Genomic DNA, 23,381 nt, shown 5'->3' with positions numbered 1-23,381 from the left:
TAAAATTCAAAATTAGTGTTTGGGGATATGGTTCAGTGGTACAGTACTTGTCTAGCATGTTCAAGGCTCTAAATTTAATCCCCAGCTCTGCAAAAAACAAAAAAGTTCAAAATGAGACATGATTAATTTTAAATATGGTCAATCTTAAAATAGGAACTCATCACTATTGCTAATTAAAAATTTATACATTTGTCACACACTTCACTATATCTGTATATCTGATGTGCACAGCATCATTGTGAAAACTACCTTCTGCTACCCCAATGACTATTTTCCCTTTCAAATAGTTTACCTGCATTAAAAAATTATTTCAAAATTACTATGTCCTAATAATCTACAACAAAGGAACTGTCCTAGTGAAAACTCGGATATATGTATGTTATTTAATGGTACAAGGGCAATTTTATAAATGTTAACTAAAAATACTAACTAATATCACCTCATGGCAGGAATAAAACAACCTAGTCAATTTAAAGAAACACATTTGTTCATATTTTCATGTTTCTATTAATGAACTATGACCTACAATTAATGTCAAAAGTAACTTTCTAATTATTATACAGAGAAGATAAATTATGACAAATTGATGCTTGGCATTTTCTGATCATGAGTTAATTTCAAGTATGGTATCTGTTTAAGTTACCACCTCTTTACATGAACAAAGTATATTTTGTTGCATTTAAATTTAAGTCCCTAATTGCCTTAAAAGTTAGATGGCTGTTCTCTAGAATTCTTGCCCACAACTGCTTCCATTAGTTGAACTATATTTTCCCACGAATCTGTTGCATTTGTGCAAAAATTAATTCTGTACTTGTATTTATTTCTATAATTGTACAATATAATAAAATATTATCTAAATTAATAAAATATTAGTCTGAAAAATATTTTCCATAAGAGTTGTATACTTTGGAATGACACAATGAATACAAGCAGCAGCACAATGCTACCAAATCAGATATGCATTAATCAACTACAAGAGACTGAAATATGTAAGTACAGGATTCTGCATTTATATAACTTCACAGTTATTTTTAAGCAGTTGTTCCTTCCATCATTCAAAATGAAAAAAAAAAAATCACAGGTAAAACATTAGGAGTGTGGTTTATAAACTAAAGAAAACTCCAACTGGAAAAAGTATCCTTGCTAAACACATTGTGATTCTCTATTTTAACTTTTTGTTTTTTAACCGACTGTTAGTTTACTGCATGTTACTAAAACATAACAAGTTACAAATACAAATAATAAAATATATATCAATTAGATAAAACACTGAGCATGAATAAAAGATTTATGGTACACATTATTTTTTAAAAATATATAAATTAATAAGATATAAAAGGCTACAGATAAACCAATGATAATAGTAGCACAAGCCAAGAATTATAATTAATCTAGTTCTGTGCACCAGATGCATTAAAAAAGAAAAAAATTATAAGTCATATTTAAACATGTTAAATATAACTTATATTTTACATATAGTCACTGGATCCTTGTCAAAATACAAAGATCATCAAAGGCAAAACTTCCTGACTTTCCTCTCAATTTTTCACTTAACATTTACAGAGCACAATATAAAGTGGACATTCCATACTTGCTGGAACAGTTAATATGAAACTTAAAGATCTGTTTCATCTACACATACTTAGATGCCATCTTTTTGCACTGATAGTCTGCAAGTAGGTAAATATCTCCCCTGGTAGTAACACAGACTGTGGCTCCATCACTTGCAGCAACCAAAGACAGAGTGATATCCTTATGATGAAGGGCAGAGACTTGACGAGGAACAGTTACATACTTTTCTCCATTGGGATCTAGTAAACATCCTAAAAAAATTATAGAAATAAACAAATCATAAATTATCTGTTTTAAGCCCCCACTGATTTTTTAGTAATTGTCAAGAAATATTTCTTACCCAGTTGTCCACCATTTAGTCCCATGGTATAAACAGCTTCTCTAGTCCACAGCACTGTATGAAATCTGCCTGCTGCTACACCAATGATAGTCCTTCCCTTAAGATATTTTGCCTGCATCTGTTCAAAAAAGACAAATGAGACTGCATTATATATATCTATGATCTACTACAATTTTTTCAAAGACCCAGTAGACCAGGGTAGCAAATATACATGGCATACTTGCTGCTATCACCCTCACAAATGCTAATGGCAATTACTGCTAATAGATCTTAACACTTGTACTGAGACCCAAACCCTTCTCAGAACACAAGATATTCTCATGCAGTACTTTCACTAAGCAGATTTAACACAAAAAATTGACATGGTATAAAAACCAAATCATTAAACTTTTGCCTATTTATTTTTTTCTAATAAGCAATGTGCAAATAAGCATTAGCAAAAAGAATGGTACTTTTTAATTTGACATTTACAGAGTCTTTTTCAACAGTGGCACTACTGATGTTTTGGGCCAGATGATTCCTTGTTAAGAGGAATCATCTAGTGTACTATAAGATGGTTAGAAGCATCCCCAGACTCCACTCACTAGTGTGTATAGTTGATCTACATACAATCCTTTTTGTTTTTTGGTGGGGGGACCAGGGATTAAACTCTGGAGCACTCAAGTGGTCAACCAAGCCCCCTCCCTTTTTTTTTAAGAGACAAGATCTCACTGAGTTGCATAGGACCTTGCTTTTGCTGGGGCTGGCTTTGAACTCTTGATCCTCCTGCCTCAGTCTCCCCAACTGCTGGGATTACAGGCATGCACCACCACCCAGCCACACTCTTGTTCTAATAACTAAAAGTCTCCAGACACTGCCAAACAGCCTCAGGAATCAAAACTGCTCCCAGTTGAGAATACTCCACATGTGCATCAACTCACAGCTCCAAGTCATATACAATACAAAAAATGGGAGTAAAATTTATTTGCCATTCCTAGAGAAGTCTATGAAATGATTAAATATCCACAGATCCCAGTTAGAGAAAAATTGAAGACTACTCCCAAATATTTTGAAATAGTTCTTATTAATTCACTAGTCATCCAGAATAGGAAGGTGTTGGATTCAAATACTTAATAAAACATGTATGTGTAGTAAGAATTTTAAATCAAGAAAATTGCTGAAGAATTTTAACATTAAAATACAAAATTGTATGAGCTGAAAACACACTTGTTATAGGTGATGATTCTAATATTAATTTAGAGCACTAGTCCCAATTCTATATGCCAGGTTGCTAAAAGTGAGGAAAGGGCATCTTCTGGCAATGGTTGTTCAGACAGAATTGGAAAAGTGGAACAAAACATGGTGGGTTATGGACCCACGTTTCATAACATCAACTTACCAGTTGTCACATATGTGATCAGATTTAATATAGCTGGTAAATTAGGTTATTTAGTGCCTCACTTGCACAAGCCCAAGTTGTACTGATAAATTTCCTCTTCTTAAAGAAGACCTAAAATGGTTTGAAGTTTCAAACCTAAAGAATCTAGGGATGAGGGTGTAGCTCACTGGGCAGAGCACATGCCTAATATGTGAGAGGCTGGGTTCAATTCCCAATACTAACACACACACCAAAAAAAAAAAAAAACCTCACAAGGAACAAAAACGAACAAATAAGCCCAAAATCTAGTTCATCCTCTGCTTATGAATACTTAAAGATTGAATCTATAGTTTGGTAGCTAATCTATCAAGTGCTTGATTTTCCTAGTGCTTTCTTTCTTGCTCCAAACAAATGCAGGTTTGCATAATGCTTAATTTCTTTTTGATGGGAGAATATATACACACACACACATGCACAAACATACACATACCAGCACTTACTCAATTTCTCCTTAACAGGATACACATATAACACTGAAGATGAAGTTAAATAAGTAAAATTTAAAAAAAAAAAAAAGTTGCTCTGTCAATACATTACACCTTAATGTCCATGTAGGTTTTGTAACAAAAAAGCAAATGTCACCTTATTGTTTAAAAAAGAGAAGTTTACCTGTCTGGGTACATTACAACTGGAAGGTGGAGGAACAATTCCTAATTGATGAAAAATATTTAGACCAAATGTATAAACACATCCATCTTCAGTTAATACAACAGTGTGATCATTAGCAGCTGCCACTTGGGAACAATTATGACCACTCAGTCCTTCCACAAGCCTGGGAACCTATAAAATAAATTTTATTATTTAAATCATTTATATGAAAATACAAAAGAATCTGATGATACTTTATCCAAAATGTTATAACTGACATGACTGTATCTAACATAAGTAAACTTTAAATTTCAGCAACGGGCAGTTTAATTTAAAATTATATGGTCATTTGTTTATGAGTAAAATACATAAGCTGAACAAGAAATTTCAAAAAAATAATTCAATTCAATAAATTATTTCTAAGTTCTTACCAAATACAAAGTACAGATTTGTTTCGTATGAATAAAGGGAAGTAATCAATGGAATTATATAAAGAAAAAAACAAAATAAAAGAATCAATGCTTCCCTTCAGTGAGTAACCAACCATACAGTATCATGCTCCTTCAGAGTTATCTGCACTGGGTTCAAATCTTCTGCCACTCACTAGCTATTTGATCTTAATCAAATTTTTAATCAGTTAGTTCCTAGTATACAATGTTTAACTTAAGTATTTAGATATAAAACAAAAGTATCAAAGGAAATATAGCAAATATTGAATCAGAAGAGTATCTAAATAAGCTTTATGATTATTATCAGGGTTGAACTATGAAGGCAGACTAATGTAAAACACTATCTGGAACAGAACAGGTTTTATTTATTTTATATTTCTAATGAAATACTGACAGTTGAAAAGTTTTCATTTTATAATCACAAAATTTTATTTTTTGCTACTGAAACTTGGTGCTAATTGGAAGAAACTTACTACCTATCAAAAAATTAGCTCACTCAGTTATTTTTAGGAATTTTTTTAAGAGGACTATTAGTATATTTATTATCTATCAAAGGATGCTTTAAGAAGGAGAGAAAGATTAATGATAACTTCTGTTTGGGAGGAGATAATTTATTGCTTCTAATCATTATTATTTTTTCATCCATTAGTATTTTTTTAAGTTTCACAATAGCTCCATGAATACAGGAATTATTATTTTCATTTTATGTAAGATGATAATACTGATTTATTTAGAACTTATTATCAATTGGTATATTATTTTCCCAGTGCGGTTGGGGGGGCGGGGAAATTGAGTTAACTGAAACTTCCAATTTGTCAAAGTTTTACTGAAGCTACCTGAACTGTATAATGACATTTCAATTACCAAGCAAGTCTGTTCATCTCCATGGCCTAAACGCCCTCCAGGACCATGACCACAGGTATAAACCTGCCCTTTCTGAGACAGAAACACTGAATGAAATTTACAAAGCACCACCTAAGGAAAAACAAAAGAACATTATTAATCTTCTATGAATAAAATATCCTCTATTTTACAAAACACATAGAATATTGCTATTGTTTAAGCTGGATGATGGATATGGGGGAGTCATGAATTCCACTTAAAATTTTCTATAATAAATAAAAAATATGCTTTACTTTAAATTATCTGACACTGAAAAAAGAACAAAGAAGACAATTCAGTTATGAATTATCTACAGAAGAAAAATGTTAACTTTTAAGTCTTCGATTACAAAACATAATGGCTCTTTGTTTTCTAATTTCATGAAATACCAAATAGCAAGAAATGAACAGAGTGCAATACAAAGCATAAAGATTAACAAATAATCATATACATTATTAATAAAAGTAGTAGAAATGTCTAAAGAGTATTTTTTAAATAACAATGGGCTAAGTACATCCTTTTCGTATTTCTAATATTATCTAATGTATCTTTAATATTTTGTGGCTTAAAATAATTTATATTTACTTTTAAGTTTTTCTCTCTTTCCCACCTTCTTTTTCCTTATCTGCCTGATTCCCAATATCCTTCCTGTTCCTAAAACACACTTACTCATTCACATATTCCAGAAGTCAAGGACACTGAAATGACTGAACTATATATCATCAGAAAGCAATAATAGGAAACCAAGAGCAAATGTGTGTATAATTCCATACCTAACTTCCAGGCTATGTTTTTCTAATTCTATTTTTATTGTATTCATTCTACCTTAATATGTTACTTTAAATATCTTTTATTACTCTTTTTAAAAATATTTGTATTTATACTTCTTCAGATATTAAAAAAATGAGTAAGAAATAAAGAAAGTTCAACATAATTTTCCAGAAAGTCAAAGTCCTTTGGAAAATAAGAAAATTATAAGCTGAACTGTATTTTCATATCCTTAGGCCATTCACAGAGTTACATAAACATAACATGCCTGTCAATTAAAGGTGATATACAGGTCATTATCTCATCTAGCTGTACCACAAATATCTTTAAAAAAGAGTCTAAAATACAAACCTGTATTTTTTTTAAGTTAAAATTTGTAGAGGAAAGATCATTTTGAGTCAAGAAAATAAAATATTTTATTTAAATTTATACTAGAAGGCCATTATACAACTTCTGACTTCTATTAAACCACCATTGATACCAGAAAATTTAAGTCCTCCAACTTTAAAACATCGTAATTTTTAAAGAAAACTACTAAGCATGGCTTTTCACTTTAATTTCTAAAATACAAACATATTATATATACATACATATACATTTATAGTGTGTGTGTGTATATATATATATATATATACACACATATATATATACATATATATTTCTGCATTAAGGTAGAAACTCCTGCTGTAACTGTAAACTGTAAACTCTATAGTGTTCTACAGAGCCCTAAAGATATAATTCATATAATTTGTCATCCAAATATTTTTAAGAATGAAAGGGAATGATATTAACAAATTACACTAGGAAAACAATCAAAAACCAAATCTTTCCTAGGCAAATCAGGCAAATAACAGTCACAGCAGTTCGACTAAAGTAGAGGTACAGATATGTAGTCCCAGGGTCTCAGGAGGCTGAGATAGGAGGATCACAAGTTTGAAGCCAGCTGCAAAAACTTAGCAAGCAACTTAGGAAGATCTTGTCTCAAAATAAAAAATAAAATTTAAAAAAGGGCTGGAATATGGCTTAGTGGTAAAGCAACTCTGGGTTCAATCCCTAGTACTAAAAAGAAAATGTAGTTCCTCCCTCTCTCCCTCCCTCCCTCCCTCCCTCTCTCTCTCTCTCTCTCTCTCTCTCTCTCTCTCTCTCTCTCTCTCTCCCTCTCTCTCTCTCTCTCTCCCCCCCCCCACACACACACACACACATACACATACACACACATACACACACACAATTTTTTTTAGGGGATGGGGTACTGGGGATTGAACATGGGGTGCTTATCACTGAGCCACATCCCTTTATATTTTTTATTTTGAGACAGTGTCACTAAGTTGCTGAGAGCCTCACTAAATTATTGAGGCTAGCCTCAAATTTGTAATCCTTCTGCCTTAACTGGGATTATAGGCCTGTGCCATTGCACCCAGCTCAAAGTAGTTTTAAAAACAGAGTTCAATCTCAAACCATGAATTAAATATTTGTATGAGACATGAACATCAGGTAAAAGTTCAAATGTGTCAGTAACATATTAATAAAAAAACAAGCTCCTAATTTGAGACAAGTCATTTTAAGAATATCAAAATGCATAAAAAACAACTAGAAAGTTGTGGGAATGAGCTAACATGATAGTTTAGGAAAATTAAACAAGGCTACTGTCATATATAACAAATTAGAATTTAAAAAAAGATTTTAAAAGGCCTTACATTCCAAGCCACAGAGTTTAGATTTTATTCAAAGATGAATTAGCAGATAAAAACATAATTAGCTCTGTTTCTTAAAGATAATAATTCTAAAAAAGATATTAACAGAAGATGAAAATGAATGAAGTTAAAGAGTCAAGTCGGGACATTGTTGTCACTATCCAAGAATGAGCTTAGAAAAAGCCTGGCAGCTCAGTTCATGTATTTAAAGAATTGGTCCTCAGCTAGGTGCTACTGGAAGGTAGCAGAAACCTTTAACAGCTAGGGCATAGTGGGAGGTTTTAGGTCACTGAGGGCATGTCTTCAAAGGGGACTATAGGTCCTCTCTTTAGCTTTCTCTCTTTTCTCTTTGCTTCCCAGCCACTGTGAGGTAAGCTGCTTTCTCCACCACACAGTCCCCACCATGCTATGCTACCTCATCATAGGCCCAAACACAACAGGGCCAAGTGGCCATAAACTGGAACCTCTATAATTATGAATCAAAATAAATTTTTTCTCTTTTTAAGTTGATCATCTCAGGTAGTTTGTTAAAATAACAAAGCTGACACAACCAGTGCATAAGACAGAGATGAACTGTATAGATATGTTCTGAGATAAAATCTGTAGAATTTAAAAACTGAAATTTACACCATTAAAAATTAAGTAGAGGGGCTGGGGTTGTAGTGCAGTGATAGGTAGAGTGCTTGCCTTGCATGCATGAGGCACTGGGTTCAATCCTTAGCACCATATAAAAAAATAAAACAAAGATATTGTGTCCATCTACAGCTAAAAAATAAATATTAAAGCAAATTAAATAGAGAAAGTTTTAAGGATGGCCAAAATAAGATTTCAGACATTAAATTTAAACACCTTAAATTGCTGCCCAAAGTACAATTAAAATGAAGCCCAAGAAAAAGGCTGAGGCTAAAGGTATAAATTATACATACACACACACAAATACATGTACAATGTTATAGAGAAAGAGAGTATGCTAACAGTAGCAGAATCTATGAAAGTAGAATGTATCATCCAGCAGAAGGACATAAGACCAAAAACAAAACTTTACAATTATATCAACTAAACTTGTACCATTACTCATATAGAAACTTATCTGTTATCAAAAATAACACTAAACGTCAACAAAGTCACTTAAAAAGTAACTTGAAAAATTCAAATTTTTGTTAAATGTGAACACTAGAAAATCAATAGAAGTTCTACTTTCTTAAAATTAAACTCATTAGCAGCTTCTAATTTCTAACACTCCTTGCACAAACACCTCATACTTGGGAATCATTTTTCACAGTTTAAGTAAGATTAATGCTAACAAAATTAAAAACATAATTAGTAAAGTTCCATGGATAGACTTTCTTCATTAAATTGTTACTATACCTTCAACAAAATCAACAAACCCATAGGCAAATTATTAAATACAAAACAAGTTATTTTTAATCTCCAAAAGTATACAAATTGTATTTCAAAATACCTGCTTGATGTAAATACCACTCCTAGAAAACAGATCCACCAACTCTGGATGATATTTGCTATTCTGGCTTCCATGACCCAGAGTAAAATTTGTATTATCACCCCAAGTGTAGACATCTGTAGGATCTAAAATGAAAATTAGTTTTTATACTTTTTATTTTAAAATACATACTGTACTAATCAATTTATCTAAAACATGAGTTCTGACAAGAATATAACAACCAATATTTTAAAATTATGAATCTTCTAATATATTATATAATTCTAGAAAACTGCAGAAATCAAAAAACCCAAATTGCAGTACAAATCTGTCTCAGTATAAGTAATCAAATGCCTTTTTCTTGTTTTCTTAGCAGCTGAAGTTTAAATGCAAATGAGCAAACCATCACCTATCATATCTACTTAGTTTCCATGAAAATAACATATTATTTTAAGTGCAAGATGTTATTAATCTTGCATATAAAGGCTCTAAATGAAGCAAATGTGATATTGACATATCTACTGAAACTTTAACTTTGAATAGTTTGCTCTTAATAGGGGTAAGATTGCACTTGTGACTAGGATAAGATCCCAGTGAAGCGGGATAAAGCTTAATAGCTAAGTTTATGACACAAGTTTATGACATAAATCCTCACTTTCATTTTAGAAGCCTGATGAAGTCCCTGATGGAATTATAACTATTACCTAAAATGTAGTTTTCAATGAAGAGTGCATCCTTACTTAGCTTAGATGAAAACTACAGAATATACCATTTAAATCTCTTCTCCTTTTTTATTAATTCTTATTTCTAAATCCCACAGAGCATTCATTTTACCTCTCCTCAAGTTGATATTGTTTTCCAGGTGTACATTAATTACTTTATAATAGCTACAATTCTAAATGCCTTAACATTTTAGGTTGCATTTTTATTCTCATAGGCATAAGTATAAATTAAAATTGAAAATTCACAATAAAACAAAGTGTTCTGAAAATAAAACAAAAAATATAATATATAAAATCTAACATATACCTAAGCAATAGTTCTCTGCAGATATCCACACACAAATAAATCTTTCCCATTATGATAATAGGAAATTTTCTAAGCTGTACCTTAATGGAATATATTTACATAATTTTCTTACCAGTATTCTTGAATACTACATGAGTTGGTCTATCCTTCATTAGAAGATCCAAAGCTGACAAGCCTTCTTTATCTTGAATATACAGACTAACACCATGCTATAAAAAGAAACAAACACATTTTATCTGTTTGCTTATAATTTTCTATTCTAAAGAATCAAAAAGATAATCAATCCCATTAATACAATGAAAAAATAAAATTAAACATTTAGTAATAATCTCATATTCATACACATTTCTTACACAGAAGAGAAAAATCACCAATTTTTCTTCACCAGAAAATGTGAAGAAATAAAATAAGTAACACTTTAATTAAGATGAACTAGATATGACAGTTTTATAAGGTAAATGCTAAAATTTGGATCTGTAATGTTCACTAAAGGCCCAAAGGCATGGTCCTCATCCTGTGGCATTACTGGGAGGTGCTGGATCCTCTAACTGGAGACTGGTGGGAAGCCTTGGGTCATTGGGGGCATGACCTCAAAGGGGATTATAGGATATGGGTTTCTTCCTCTTGTGCTTTCTGATAACTATGAGGCGAGCAGTCTGCTCTATCACATGCTCCCTGACAATTATACACCGTGCTACCTCAGGATCCACCACATTCTCCCTGCCATTATATATTGTGCTATATCAGTCATGGTATAAAATCTCCAAAAATGTGAGTCAAACAACCTTTCCTCTTTGTAAATTGAGTTATATCAGATATTTTGTAATTGTAATAGAAAAGACTAACAGTAAGGCAGGTCTGATTGCCTAGATACTCATACAGATACAGTCACGCCGTACTGCTGTGACTGTATCTGTATGAGTATACATGTTTACACAAACATGTCAAAGTGTAAAAGAGTCATATTCCATTTCTTTTACAGGTAAGGACTGCAAAGATTCCAAGGCTGTAGCAGCACAATACTTACCTTTGAATTTAGTGTTTATAATGTGATCATCCATGTCTCATTTCTTTTTGCCTAGAACTCAATTATAACTATTACTGACATAAGAGACTATATCCTTCTATATCCATTTGTACAATATTTTGTGTCTTAAATTTTTAGAGCATTAATTGCAGTCTTTTGTAAATCACATATAGATTACAAATTTTATATATATTCAAAATGTGTGTATGTTTTCTTAAGGAGAAATAAAGTGATCTATAATTCTTAAACAGAATACTTTGTGTATCACTTAACAGCACACCCAAGCCCAGTCAGCACCTTTTAATTGGGGTGGGAAACAAGATAGAGAGCAATTAAATTCAGATTATTGTCACTTCATTTCAATGTTTTAAATAGAAAATGTATTCCTTGCCAAGAATAACTTATTTGCTGACAGTTTTATAGGATTTTCAACAATATTCAGACTTATCTATTTTACATGGTACATGTCACCACTGCCTGTTTACACAGTTTATCTGGATAGTCATAAGCTAAAATGAACCATGCAGAAGTGACTGTCTAATATCTTAATAAATTTAAAATTGTACATTGCCCACAATTGTTAAAAAAAGATAAGTCCTTGTGAGAAGACTTAAGGTTGACCTTCATAAGGGTAAGAAGGGTAGATTCTGAGGCAAAGTGTTACAAATTATGACTCTGACAAGTGAGAAGTTAATAACTTAGATCCCTGGAAGGTTTTTTGTTTTTGTTTTTGTTTTTTTTGGCCAGTTTTATAAACTTGCCCTGAATTTTACATATACCAACTGAACCCTATTAAAACTAAAGACAGATGCAACATCCTAAGCAGCCCCAACTGCACAAAGGACTAGAGACTTTTGTTTTTAGCTCCTTAGTGAACGCTGATACTTTCTAAAATGTTTATTTTAAACTCTAAAGGTAGAAGAGCCTAGGTGTAGTCTTTTCCACTTAAAAATCATTTTTTTATATATGCCCAAAATGGTGGCCAATTCATTTAATAAGTAACATCTGAGTTTATAATAGTTATAAGCCTGAGCATTTCATGACAATACTCACAAGCAGCACATGGACTTTAAACACAACTATTTTACTACAAAACACTGGTAACACTACTATAGGCGATTGTCAGGAAATAACAGAAAACTGTTTGTTTCAACTGTATTACCCCAAAGCAGAACATACGATAAAGACTTGCACAATCCGAATGCTGGTAATTTCCTTGAGAAGTTCTAGAAAGCAGTACTGATAAACCAGTGAGAAAAAAATCAAGAAAGGAGAAAAGATCAGTACAAGAATGTGTTATCAAGTTGCTACTAAGGAGATCTCTGTCAAGATGTTTGGAAGTCTTAGACAATGTCAAAATAATCAGTTATCCAATCAAGGGATAAAAGAAGGGAATATTTACCACTGGGCTCCATTGTCCATTACCCAAGAATTGTTCTACAAAAACTTATAACTCTCATACTTTCTGTTAGTCATATATGTGTGCCAAACTCTGGGACATAAAATAAGAGGTATGCAGTAGTATCAGAAACAAGATGAAGATTATACCCACCCAAAGCTGCTAGAAACCTATTCAAAACTGGTCACTAAAGCTGTGGTGGAATTAAAGCCAATAATGACATGAAGTAGTTCCTCAAGAGTATCTAATGCACTGATCTTTTTAACTGATTACAAGCCAAGTTGAATGAGTTTAATATAGCTCTCTGGCTATGCCTGTCCATATACTGCCAAGAAAGTCAAAACTGAAAGAAATAGTCTGAGAATATGTAATTTCTAGATGGTAAAATGGGGATGGTATTCTCCTCTGCTTCTTTCAAAGCTAATCTTCAATACTTTGATAGTACTTTTGGAAAACTGGCTAGATGCCCTCCTACTACAGAAACAGAAAAGTAAGCAGTCTCTGATATTCCAATGACATGGCTTTAATATCACAAACTAGGAACAGGTTCTGCTATTTAATTTATACCTGGAGGTGGAGAGGACAAAATTTCAGATTAATTACTCTAATTAGTTTATAATTATTCTATTTTAGTTTGAGAAGTCTTGATTTATTTATAATTTAACAGTTAATTGGGTGTTTTGGTTCATGACCTGAACCTCTATTCTGAGAAGTATCCTATGTCCTTCTAGTATCCTTTTAAATCTTTTTGCTTATGTTACCAGAGTTAGCTCCCATTGCATGCAAAAAGAACTCTAATATACCAGCATTTATTATACTTTCTTATTTGTTCATTTAATTGCTTGATTGTGGTCTATTCCTCCTATTACTATGAAAACTCCAAGAAAGGACTCTGGCTTATTTACTGCAATATCCCTAGTGCCTAGATTATTGTCTAGAATGTTATCAGATATTCAAAATAATTTGCTCCATATATTTTCATATTGTAAAGCATTTGTTTCCATAAAACCTTGCAATTCTAATGACTCCAATTTACCAATGGGGGAAAAAAATCATAGCAAGTTCTTTCAGAATAGTAAGAAAAACACCAAGGCTTGGGGTGGGGGTGGGGGAAAACAATGGTAAATGACAACAGACAACAAATAAAGCAGAACACTGTAAGCATTAAGTCTTTGCCAGCATGCATCTCATAATAGAATGAGGGAGCCAAAGAAAAGCTGCATAAGATATGCTATCCCTACTGTAGTTTTTTATACGCAACAAGTTTCTGATAAGGCTTTGTATCTTTGGCAATCAGGAACTTACAGTATGGGTCTATATTTATACAATTTATTTTGGCACTTAACTTAAAAATTTTGTAGCTATGAAGTTTTATCAAACGCAAATTCACTTGAAATGCCTATGTGTGTATAATTTCTTCCTGCCAATTCACAACAGCTGAAGTGCTATATAGTTGGCATCAGAAGTGGAACAGACATGAAGGCCCCTTGGATGAAGCACTATTACTTGCAATTACAGGAGTGTTGCGAGGCCAAAAGAAAGAAAGATGTGCTGAAAAAAAAAAAAATGCAGATAGCTTCCAATATGAGAATACTAAATGGCTTAAAGGAGCTTTTGTGAAAATGTTTTATCAGTGGAATTCACCTACAGTTGGATATTTATCACAGCTTGGTAAGGCTTTAATGATAATATAAGAGAGTAAAACTAAGGGCAAGCAGGGAAGGCACAATTTTTTGGCCAGTCCACAACCATTTCAAACTAAAGCTTCAAATCCTGACACATGAATGGCAAACCCTTGGATAATAGAAAATCCAAGGAAAGCTATCCAATATTGCAGCAAAGAATAGGAAAAAAGTCAAGGTTTTACAGGTAAGAAAAAGAACAAAGCTGTTTATGCTTTTTAACTCTTACTAACCTAGTTTTTCCTGTAAAAAGAGATTATAATAAGATAATTAAGCCAACAGTCAAAGATTTTAGATATAAGAGGAATTTACTATATTATCAATAAACTTAAGAATTAAGTTTTTCTTTACTGATGCTCCCTAGGGAAAAAACAAGGAAGGTACTATTACTATTTACTATTACTTATTCTCTTTTTTATAAATAAAACTGAGGTCCAAGGTTCAGGAAATTAGCTAATGAGATTCAGTTAAGTAGTAGGCCTAGCCAATTTAGCTCCAAAGAAGGAATACTTTACTATTAATATATATTAAAAACATTTTGACCAGAAAATATTACCACATAAAAGCTACCATGTAAATAATTTTTAAAACTCAAAATGAGATGAAGAGACTAAAGTTTCCTAATCTGACTACAAGTTGCTTAAGGACAGGAGCTATTCTTTTCTAGGGCCTGTGAAAACATGACAAAATGTCTACATAAAACAAAATTGTTAAATTTGTAATTCATGACTTCTAATTGTGAGTTTTGGTCAGGGAAATAACATTGGGGTGTGCCTCAAAATACTTTATTATTTGTTAATTTACACAACAAACCTAGACTTCATCTACAAAACTGGGAAATTTCATAAAATTAAAATGATTTTAACTATCCATATTTTTAAGAAATATAAACATTTTATCTCAGTTAAACAAGAAATGAACATATTACTCAAAAACACAGTCCCTAAGTGATGTTCACAACCAATGCCCTTAATTACTTAAGAGTAAACCATATTTTTTTAGATACCAGAAGATATCATTAAAAATAATTTACTTGGGATGCCATTGGACTGGGGTAGCTCTAATATAAGTTCCGATGTAAGCAAGTCAAAGTCAATAAAAACAGTAAAATGAAACTGGATACATTATCAATCAGAAACTACCAACTAACTTCTAATCAGAGTCTTTCCATTATGACCAATAAAATGTAAAGGGCTGGGGATGTGGCTCAAGCGGTAGCGTGCTCGCCTGGCATGTGCAGGGCGCTGGGTTCAATCCTCAGCACCAATAAAAATAAAACAAAGATGTTGTGTCCACCAAAAAATAAAAAATAAATATTTTTTAAAAAAATGTAGTTTCTCTATCTTCTGCATTAGCCTATAAAACTCACTGGCAATGCTACTGCATCAGAGCACTCTAGATTTCTCTAGTTCTAAGTGCTGTCTGATTCATTTTGATTCATTTTTTTGCTCAAATAAACACTATTAAATTTGTTTTTTCTATAGTTTTTCTTTTAACAACAAGAGTATTGACTAAATCACAAAGTGGGAATTACTTCAAAACAATACTTGAAATACACAAATTGGCCAATAATTCCTTATATCTCATAAATTTTGATGTTTAAAATTTTATGTAAAATAATCCATAAAATTTTAATATCTGTAAGAAGTGTAAATTTTTAAAAAAGATATATGGGATTTTAATTTCAGAGAGGAATTGTATCAGAGATAAACAAGTGGTAAAAACAAATGAAAAATATTTCTTAGAAAGTGGGATGCATGAAAAAACATATACCTTGACTAATAATGGTTTTAAATAAACAAATGGCACTTACCTTCAAGAGAGACCAAACACAATCAATATGTCCATAAAAAATGCTTCTGTGCAATGCTGTCCAGCCAGACTCTTTGTCTTTTACCAGTGGATCCACTCCTTTCTCAATAAGCCAATCTAATACTCCTTTCTTTCCACAGGAAGAAACAAGGTGGAGAGCATTCCTGCCAAAGGCATCTTTGATAGTTGTTGCATTGTAACAATGACTGGAGAGAAAAGCCTTAATCTGCTTTTCACTCCCCTTTGTTACAACAGAAAGGACATCCAAAGCATGCTTCAGAGACTGACATTTTGACGTGCAGTCAGGAATGGAAGAATTCATCCTAATTGTTTTTACACTGTTTACTCCTTCAGAATAGTCACTGAAGACTAATTATTAAAAATGAAAAAGCCAGGACACGAAGATGATTTCCAAGAAAAAAGAAAATAAATGACCCCTTTAGGATTATAGTTTAAATCCTCGTGGCAACAGTATAAAACTATATGTATCTTTGTATAATCTTTTTGGCACTTAAATCAGAAAAAGTTATAAATAACTATAAAGTTCATATCAAATACAAGTTCTTCATTTAAAAAAAAATTCCAGTTTATAAATTATTCCTAGAGTCAAGCACCAAGGGGGAGTGAGGAGGGGAACTCCCCCTCCACACTGTCTGATCCTTTTAAATATCCATAATTGCGAGGGTGACCTATAAGAGAAGGAAAAAGGAAAGGTAAAAATACAGAATCTCTTGGTCATTCTCTTGAAGTACTTTACAACTACCTCCACATTTAAATTCCCTTAATTTATATTTTTAAAAAAGACTTTTCATATCTATATACTTACCTCCTTTTTTTCCACTCTCATAGTTAAGGTTAACCTCTATGTCTGTATCTGGAGTTGATCTCGCCTTCAAGAACCTTAATTCTTTCTCTCCAATATTTTTATGTTCTTACAAGTTATGTTCCCCAGAATCTATAAACACATTTAAATCTACCACCTTTATGGTAATCTCCTCCAAAACCTTTACCTCCAAAGTTGCATCATTATCATCATCACCACATCACAACAACAACCAGTACTATCAGTTATTCAGTTTTTACCAAGTGGCAGGCATTATGCACATTGATAACATTATTTTCTCTTCTTTAAAGGTCCTACACTACAGAAGATAAATAAGAATATTAGGACAATGAGATAGCTATCTGGGAAAAAAAATATTTAAGACACTTTTTGCCTTATGCCAATATAAATTCTAGATGCCATAAAGAGAAAAAAAATGAATCATAAAAGCACTAGGTGAAAACATGAGACTGTATTTTTTATAACTGCAAAGTACAAAGGCCTAAGTATGATATGAAGTCCAAAGTCATAAAACAAAAATGAATAAATTCAATAGTTTAAAAACTACATAAAAAAGTTCAAAGACAACTAGGAGAAAATCCTTAATATATAGTCTTTGGGAGCAGGAAAAAAGATATATAAGACTACTCAGAGATACATACATGAATTTATATATGTAAAGGGGAAATTTCTATGCATCAGATACAAATATGAAACATTCCAAATCTATGTTTTCCACTCTCACTTCAAATCACATGAAGAGTCAGAAGTCTGATATTTAACTAGTGTTCTGTTCTTAACTATTCTGATTCCTCATCTGGAAATGAAAGTACTGAACTCTAATTCCAGGTCTTTTTCTATGTTTTTAAACTCAATATAGTCCTTATAAAAATCATCCCCCCCTTAAATGTTGATTGGACCAAAAATGACACAAAGAAAAAGGAACCAAAGCCTCAAGTAGTTTAGCATGTTAAAACAGAAAAGAATGACATATGGCAAAAGTCATATGTAGTTAATTTCACTCTTTTGAGGCTCTAAAACCCCACCATCTTTATACTTTCAGTGTACACATAACACCTGAAAGGATATATTGATTGATGAATCCCTCAAACCCCAAAAGAATTAGGATAGAACAGAAGACTGTTCTCTCATTTGTTACTTTTTATACTTTCAACATTTAAAAAGGGAAAAAAGGAATATTAAAATAATCATACCACGCTATCATATCTATATATCCTTATGTAGAGAGAAGTATATAGACAATACTATGAATATAAAAACAAAAATAATCAGAGGTTAGGGTGTCCTAGAGTCTCACATATTTGAATTTAAATATAAGAAAGTGGGCTGTTACCAGTTATGTAACACTAAAAATTACATAATCTCTCCCAATTCTTTATTCTCCATCTGAAAAATAAGTAAACTGCCTATCATAATGCCTGGCACTAAACATGTCTTCAACAAATGGTGACTTTCACTATTATAAATACTTCAGTAACAAAAAGGTAAAAATTCATGTTTGAGTTTCAATATCACTGCTACCTGCAAAATTCCCCAATGAAATCATACCTCATAAAAAGTTACTAATAACCTCCAAATAGCCAAATACTTTTAGATAGTTTCAGTTTTCATCTTATTTGCTTTCTCTGCTTTTAAGTCTTTTTTAAAATTTATTTATTTTTATTAGTTACACATGACAGTACAATGATCTTGACATATCATACATTTGAATCAAATGAGGTATAATTTCTTATTTTTCTGAGTGTACAGGTTGCAGAATCACATTGGTCATTCTCTTCAGGAGTCTAGAAAAGGATCCTAAAAGGGGAGGAAGTGAGCCAAACAAATAAGCATGGAATCTCTCCCACCCACTTCTTCCTAGGATACTGTCCTCTACCCTGACCTTCAAAACCTCAGCTTCTCTCAATGTTTAATCCTTAGTTCTCTTTTTAATTCTACCCAGCATGCTTCTAATCTCTGAATTTCTTCTGCTCACACATTTCTCCAGAATTCCAGGCCCATATTCCTAATACCTGTTGTAAATCTTATCTATGTGTTATAAAAAAATGCTTTTTGAAGAGTAAGGAAGCAGATAAATACTTATTAAATACCTAATACATGCTAGAAATTATGTATAGAGATGGTGAATAAGTAACCCAAATCATACTATCAATAATTATGGAGTTGGAATTCAATGCATATCTGTTTAATGACAATCTATTTCTGTTACAATCCACTACTTTATCCAGTGTTTCCACAGGTAACATTAGAAATAAAAAAATAAGCAAGGCATACATATTTTATATAAAAAAAGTTTAAGGGATAATATTTAGATGAGTATATAGCTATTTTACTATTGAGTGAACAAAATTCATTATCTATTACACAATTCCTACAATCAATGGGTCATAGTTTGATAGAGGAGACCCTTTCTATTTAAACAAGTAAAAAACATATTATAAACCTGTGGTCAAATAAAATAAGTGACATATGAATGAAGAATGGAGAAGAGGAACACAGAAAAGATTTCCTATAGGTATATAAATAAATCTTAAAAGATGAGTATGTGTTTGCCTGATAAACTTTAGGAGGGATTATTTCTCAAAGCAGAATGGTACACATAAAAGACTAGAATCATCTTAGTCCATTCTAAAAACTCCAAATAATTCAAAAGTCAGAAAAGACTGAGTCCTAATATATACAAGGATGGGTCAGATTTTGAACAGCTTCATGTGTTTTTCCATGGGGATAAAGAAAGCAGGCAATTCAAAGATATAAATAGAATCTTGAGTTGACAAGGTGTGGTGATAACACCCAGGTTTCTGGCTTGGATGATAGGCCAACTAAGAGGAGGAGTTACAGGCAAATACTTTGGAAATCAGAAAAATAAAACAAACCTAAGCAAAGAACAAATAACATTAAAGGTAAAAATTTATTATCACATGATCAAGTGTTGAAGGAAAATTGAGTTAGGAGGCAATTGTTGAACCTTGAATACTGGTCTACCACAAAGGTTTTAGCCAGTTGAAAGTGAGCCCTGAACAATGGCTCACAAAGTTTCTTATCCTTGTTTAACAGCTCAGTTAACTTCCTAAAACATTAGTCAGATCATGCTATTCCCTAACATATCCAAGACCAAAATGAACCAATACTCATATCTCATGTGTTAAAAATAGCCTCAGGACCTCAAGAAATTTCAGTTAGATCTGGGGATCATACAGCATATCAAATTCAGAATACCTAAGCTAGCAACTAGGTTCAACACTAACTAGATAAGAAACCATGGGCACATAACTTAATTTCTTGAAACTTCAGTTCATTTGTAAGGAGAAAACAACTATTTAACTTCTAACTTGGTTTTAAAAACTAAATGTGACAAATCACGCATCTGGTAAGCAAGATGACAAAATGCCGTAACTATATGAAAGTTCTTTTTGATTGGAATGCTTTTCACCCAAATCTTTATAAGGTTTATTACAAACATAATACTTCGAGCTTTCATATGAACACGTTCACAGCTTTATTTATATTAAATGATCCTCATTTCAGCCTCATCATTGCCCCTATAAATATAACTACCTTCATTTTACAAGGAGGAAATAAGCAGCCTATCCAAAAATCACACCGAAAGAAAACGAACACTCTACATACTGCCTATTTCACCCTATCAAGCTGCTCTATCAAAATGCAGTGAAAGAAAATTCTTCAATAAAAAGTAGTATAGTGCAGTACGAAAAAACTATCCCAATTTTGGGTTGTATGTATTGGGTTGCTACATGCAAAACTCTGGGCAAGTATGTTAAGCTCCCTAACCCTCAATTTCTTCATTTGTGAAATGATAATAATAAACTGTCTGCTAAGTGTAGAAATTATGTATCAGAGATGTTGAATAAACTAAAATCATACTACCAATAATTAGGGAGTTGGAATTCAAATGCATATCTGTTTAATGACAAATCCATATGTACATAAAGATTTTAAGCTTATCTTAAGGGAAAGGAGGGGAGAAATGCTATACTTATTTCTCACAAAATACGTTCAATAAGCAGGCTTACTGCTTTAAAGTGCTCTTTAAAACCAAAATATTCTCCCAATAAATTTGTATACATATAAATGTTATAAGCTGCTGATTACTGACTCATAATCAAAGAATTTAAAACATTTTCTGTTGACCCTAAAATTAGCTTTTAAAATACAGACCCAATTTAGCAAATTAGCAATTTAGATTTTTAAAATTTTATTTTATTCTACAGTTTTCTCAAATATTCTCTGGGTACAAGATCTAGAAACTTCAGTTCAATACTTCATCAGTGCATTATCTAGTTTTGCAATACAGAAATCGCCCAAATATTAGGGGGCAAGCACATCTCTAAATGTGGCAAAGAATTATTCCCCTCTTGATGATGGCAAATTAGTTTTGTATCATTTATAATAGTTAATCAAGTAAACTGAGTTTCTTTAGTTTAAAGATACATTCACATGTAGAGTGCTGAATTTATAGTCCAGAAGCATTTTAAGTTAAAAATGTAGTAAGTGCCTTACACAGAACTTAGCATACTGAAAGTCTCTAATGTTTGTCAATTTTTTAATAGAACACAGCCATTTTTCATCTTTTTTTGAACTATATGTTGACTAGGTTTTTTTGAATCTGTTTTATGATTTTTTTTTTATTTTTAGAAAACATTCTTTCTGTCCTCACCTACCTTACTCCAGATTTTAAAACAAAAATCAAGGAATCCAAAATAGTAAAAAAGGGAAATGATAAAAAAAAAAACCAAAGCCAATGCTTGCACAATATAAGCAGAGAAACACTACCCACTCATAAAAGTAACATCCTTTCATTACTTCTGATGAATTTTCAATTTCAAATGCCCCACTTCGAAGCATACGAAAGAAGGTGCTACTCAACCTCGGCTTCCTGAAAAACACAGCGTCGGGATAACATAACTTAAGTTCTAGAACTATGTTGGAAAACAAGCGACAAGGATGGCCTGTGACGGGCGTTCTCTATTTTCTATCAGAACAACACCGCTTCTAGAACCTGAAAGCTAATAAGAGCACTGACTTCCGCACTTCTCAAACAAGCCGCTGTTCCTTTTTTAACATAGTTGTCAATTCCCACCTAACTTCACGACCTGCTCTCCGACAGTCCCCAGAGTGGACTCAAACTTTGGAACTCCACGAAGGGGGTAAAGGGGCCAAGAGCGCCACCAGGAATGGTTTAAAGAGAAGTGACACTGGGAATGCAACAATGTTGGAGGGCGTGTCAGGCAGAAATGCAACGTAGCAAGTGGCCTGAACAGGCCATTCATTAGCTGAGGGGGGCGGTGGAGAGGCGACGGCAGAGGGCCACTGGGTCGGCCCGCGGCTAGTTCACAAGAACCTCAGCGGCCTCTGGGGCGCGGAGTCCCCTCCCCGTGGTCGACTCGCGCCACCAGCGTCCGCGGTCACCCGCACCCTCGGAGAGGCGAGAGCTCTCCCACGGCCGGGTGACTGGCGGGACGCCGTCACCTCAGCCCGCTGAACAGCGTCGGGCCGCGCGGAGCCCTCCCTCACCAGTCGCTAGATGAAACTGCGCCGGTGGTGTCCGTGGGGTGGACGCACAGCAACACAGGAACTCATCCTCAGTGAAGGCAGTAGGAGAAACTGAACGGCGCCAGGAGGTGCCGGTCCCCAGACCCCGGTCGGCTCTGGAGGCGGCTGCAGCTACAGCCGCGACTACGGGCACCGGGAGGAGGGCTGGGAGAAAGAGCCGGAGCGGGCGGGACCCGGGAACAAGATGGGTGTTGATTGGCTGGGGCTCATGTATGCCTTACGGCCATTGGCTGGTGCCTGCCCAGAAGGCCTAGCGTGGCAGCACCCAACTGTGGCCTTTGCCTGGCATCCCGGAGTTGCTTGACCCTGCCGGCCTTGGGGTTGCGGGCTGGCTGAGAGTGGCGAAAGTCCGTCGGGGTGGATTCTAGGCCAGCAACGTTGAGGAAGTGTTCCTCTCGAGGTCAGCTGTTGCTCATATAGAAACGTCGCTTTCCCGGCAGCTCAATACGGAAGACAAACCCGGGGTAGCGAAGATACGGCCGCGTGCCTTGGGCATCTGATCGCACGCAAAGTGGAGTTTCCTCTTGTAACATTAGCAGTGTGGGTGGGTCACTGGAAAACCAAAGGCGTCGTCTCCCGAAGACAGCCTAACCACGCTGACCCTCTGGTACACCCGGATTATCCCAGAGTCAGAAGGCGTCACTCCCTTCCTAGATCGCCACTAGCACGACCAGCTGCTGACTTGGGTCATGCCACCCTGTGCCTAACGCCAGGCTTACAGGAAGTTTTTCCCCATATAACTCTGAATCTAAGGGCCGTTTTTAAAGTTGCTTAGAAGTATTAGGAAAGACAGCCAATAATCAATATCGAATGGTAAAAATACTTCTGCCTAGTGCCTAATACAGTAGGCACTCAGTAAATAT

At 33.7% G+C, this 23,381-nt stretch overlaps 1 protein-coding gene across 3 annotated transcripts in view; it reads right to left on the bottom strand.

Moving 5' to 3' along the window:
- Nucleotides 1–22,691, bottom strand: part of Ibtk (inhibitor of Bruton tyrosine kinase) — a 78,151-nt gene extending 55,460 nt beyond the window's left edge. For all 3 annotated transcript variants that reach the window (XM_078019693.1, XM_078019694.1, XM_078019695.1), the window contains exons 1-8: nucleotides 22,480–22,691; nucleotides 16,102–16,789; nucleotides 10,293–10,389; nucleotides 9,173–9,297; nucleotides 5,231–5,341; nucleotides 3,939–4,109; nucleotides 1,913–2,030; nucleotides 1,643–1,823 (exon numbers count right to left, since the gene is read on the bottom strand). In XM_078019693.1, the coding sequence (XP_077875819.1) occupies nucleotides 1,643–1,823; nucleotides 1,913–2,030; nucleotides 3,939–4,109; nucleotides 5,231–5,341; nucleotides 9,173–9,297; nucleotides 10,293–10,389; nucleotides 16,102–16,422 (1,124 nt within the window). In that variant the 5' untranslated portion in view covers nucleotides 16,423–16,789; nucleotides 22,480–22,691. The remainder of the gene's footprint in view (nucleotides 1–1,642; nucleotides 1,824–1,912; nucleotides 2,031–3,938; nucleotides 4,110–5,230; nucleotides 5,342–9,172; nucleotides 9,298–10,292; nucleotides 10,390–16,101; nucleotides 16,790–22,479) is intronic.
- Nucleotides 22,692–23,381: the final 690 nt, after the last annotated feature.

Source organism: Ictidomys tridecemlineatus, chromosome 8 (genome assembly GCF_052094955.1).
Source record: "Ictidomys tridecemlineatus isolate mIctTri1 chromosome 8, mIctTri1.hap1, whole genome shotgun sequence".
Classification (NCBI taxonomy): Eukaryota; Metazoa; Chordata; class Mammalia; order Rodentia; family Sciuridae; genus Ictidomys; species Ictidomys tridecemlineatus.
The sequence above is the reverse complement of the archived record's forward strand: the minus strand, read 5'-3'. Positions and strand labels throughout refer to the sequence as shown.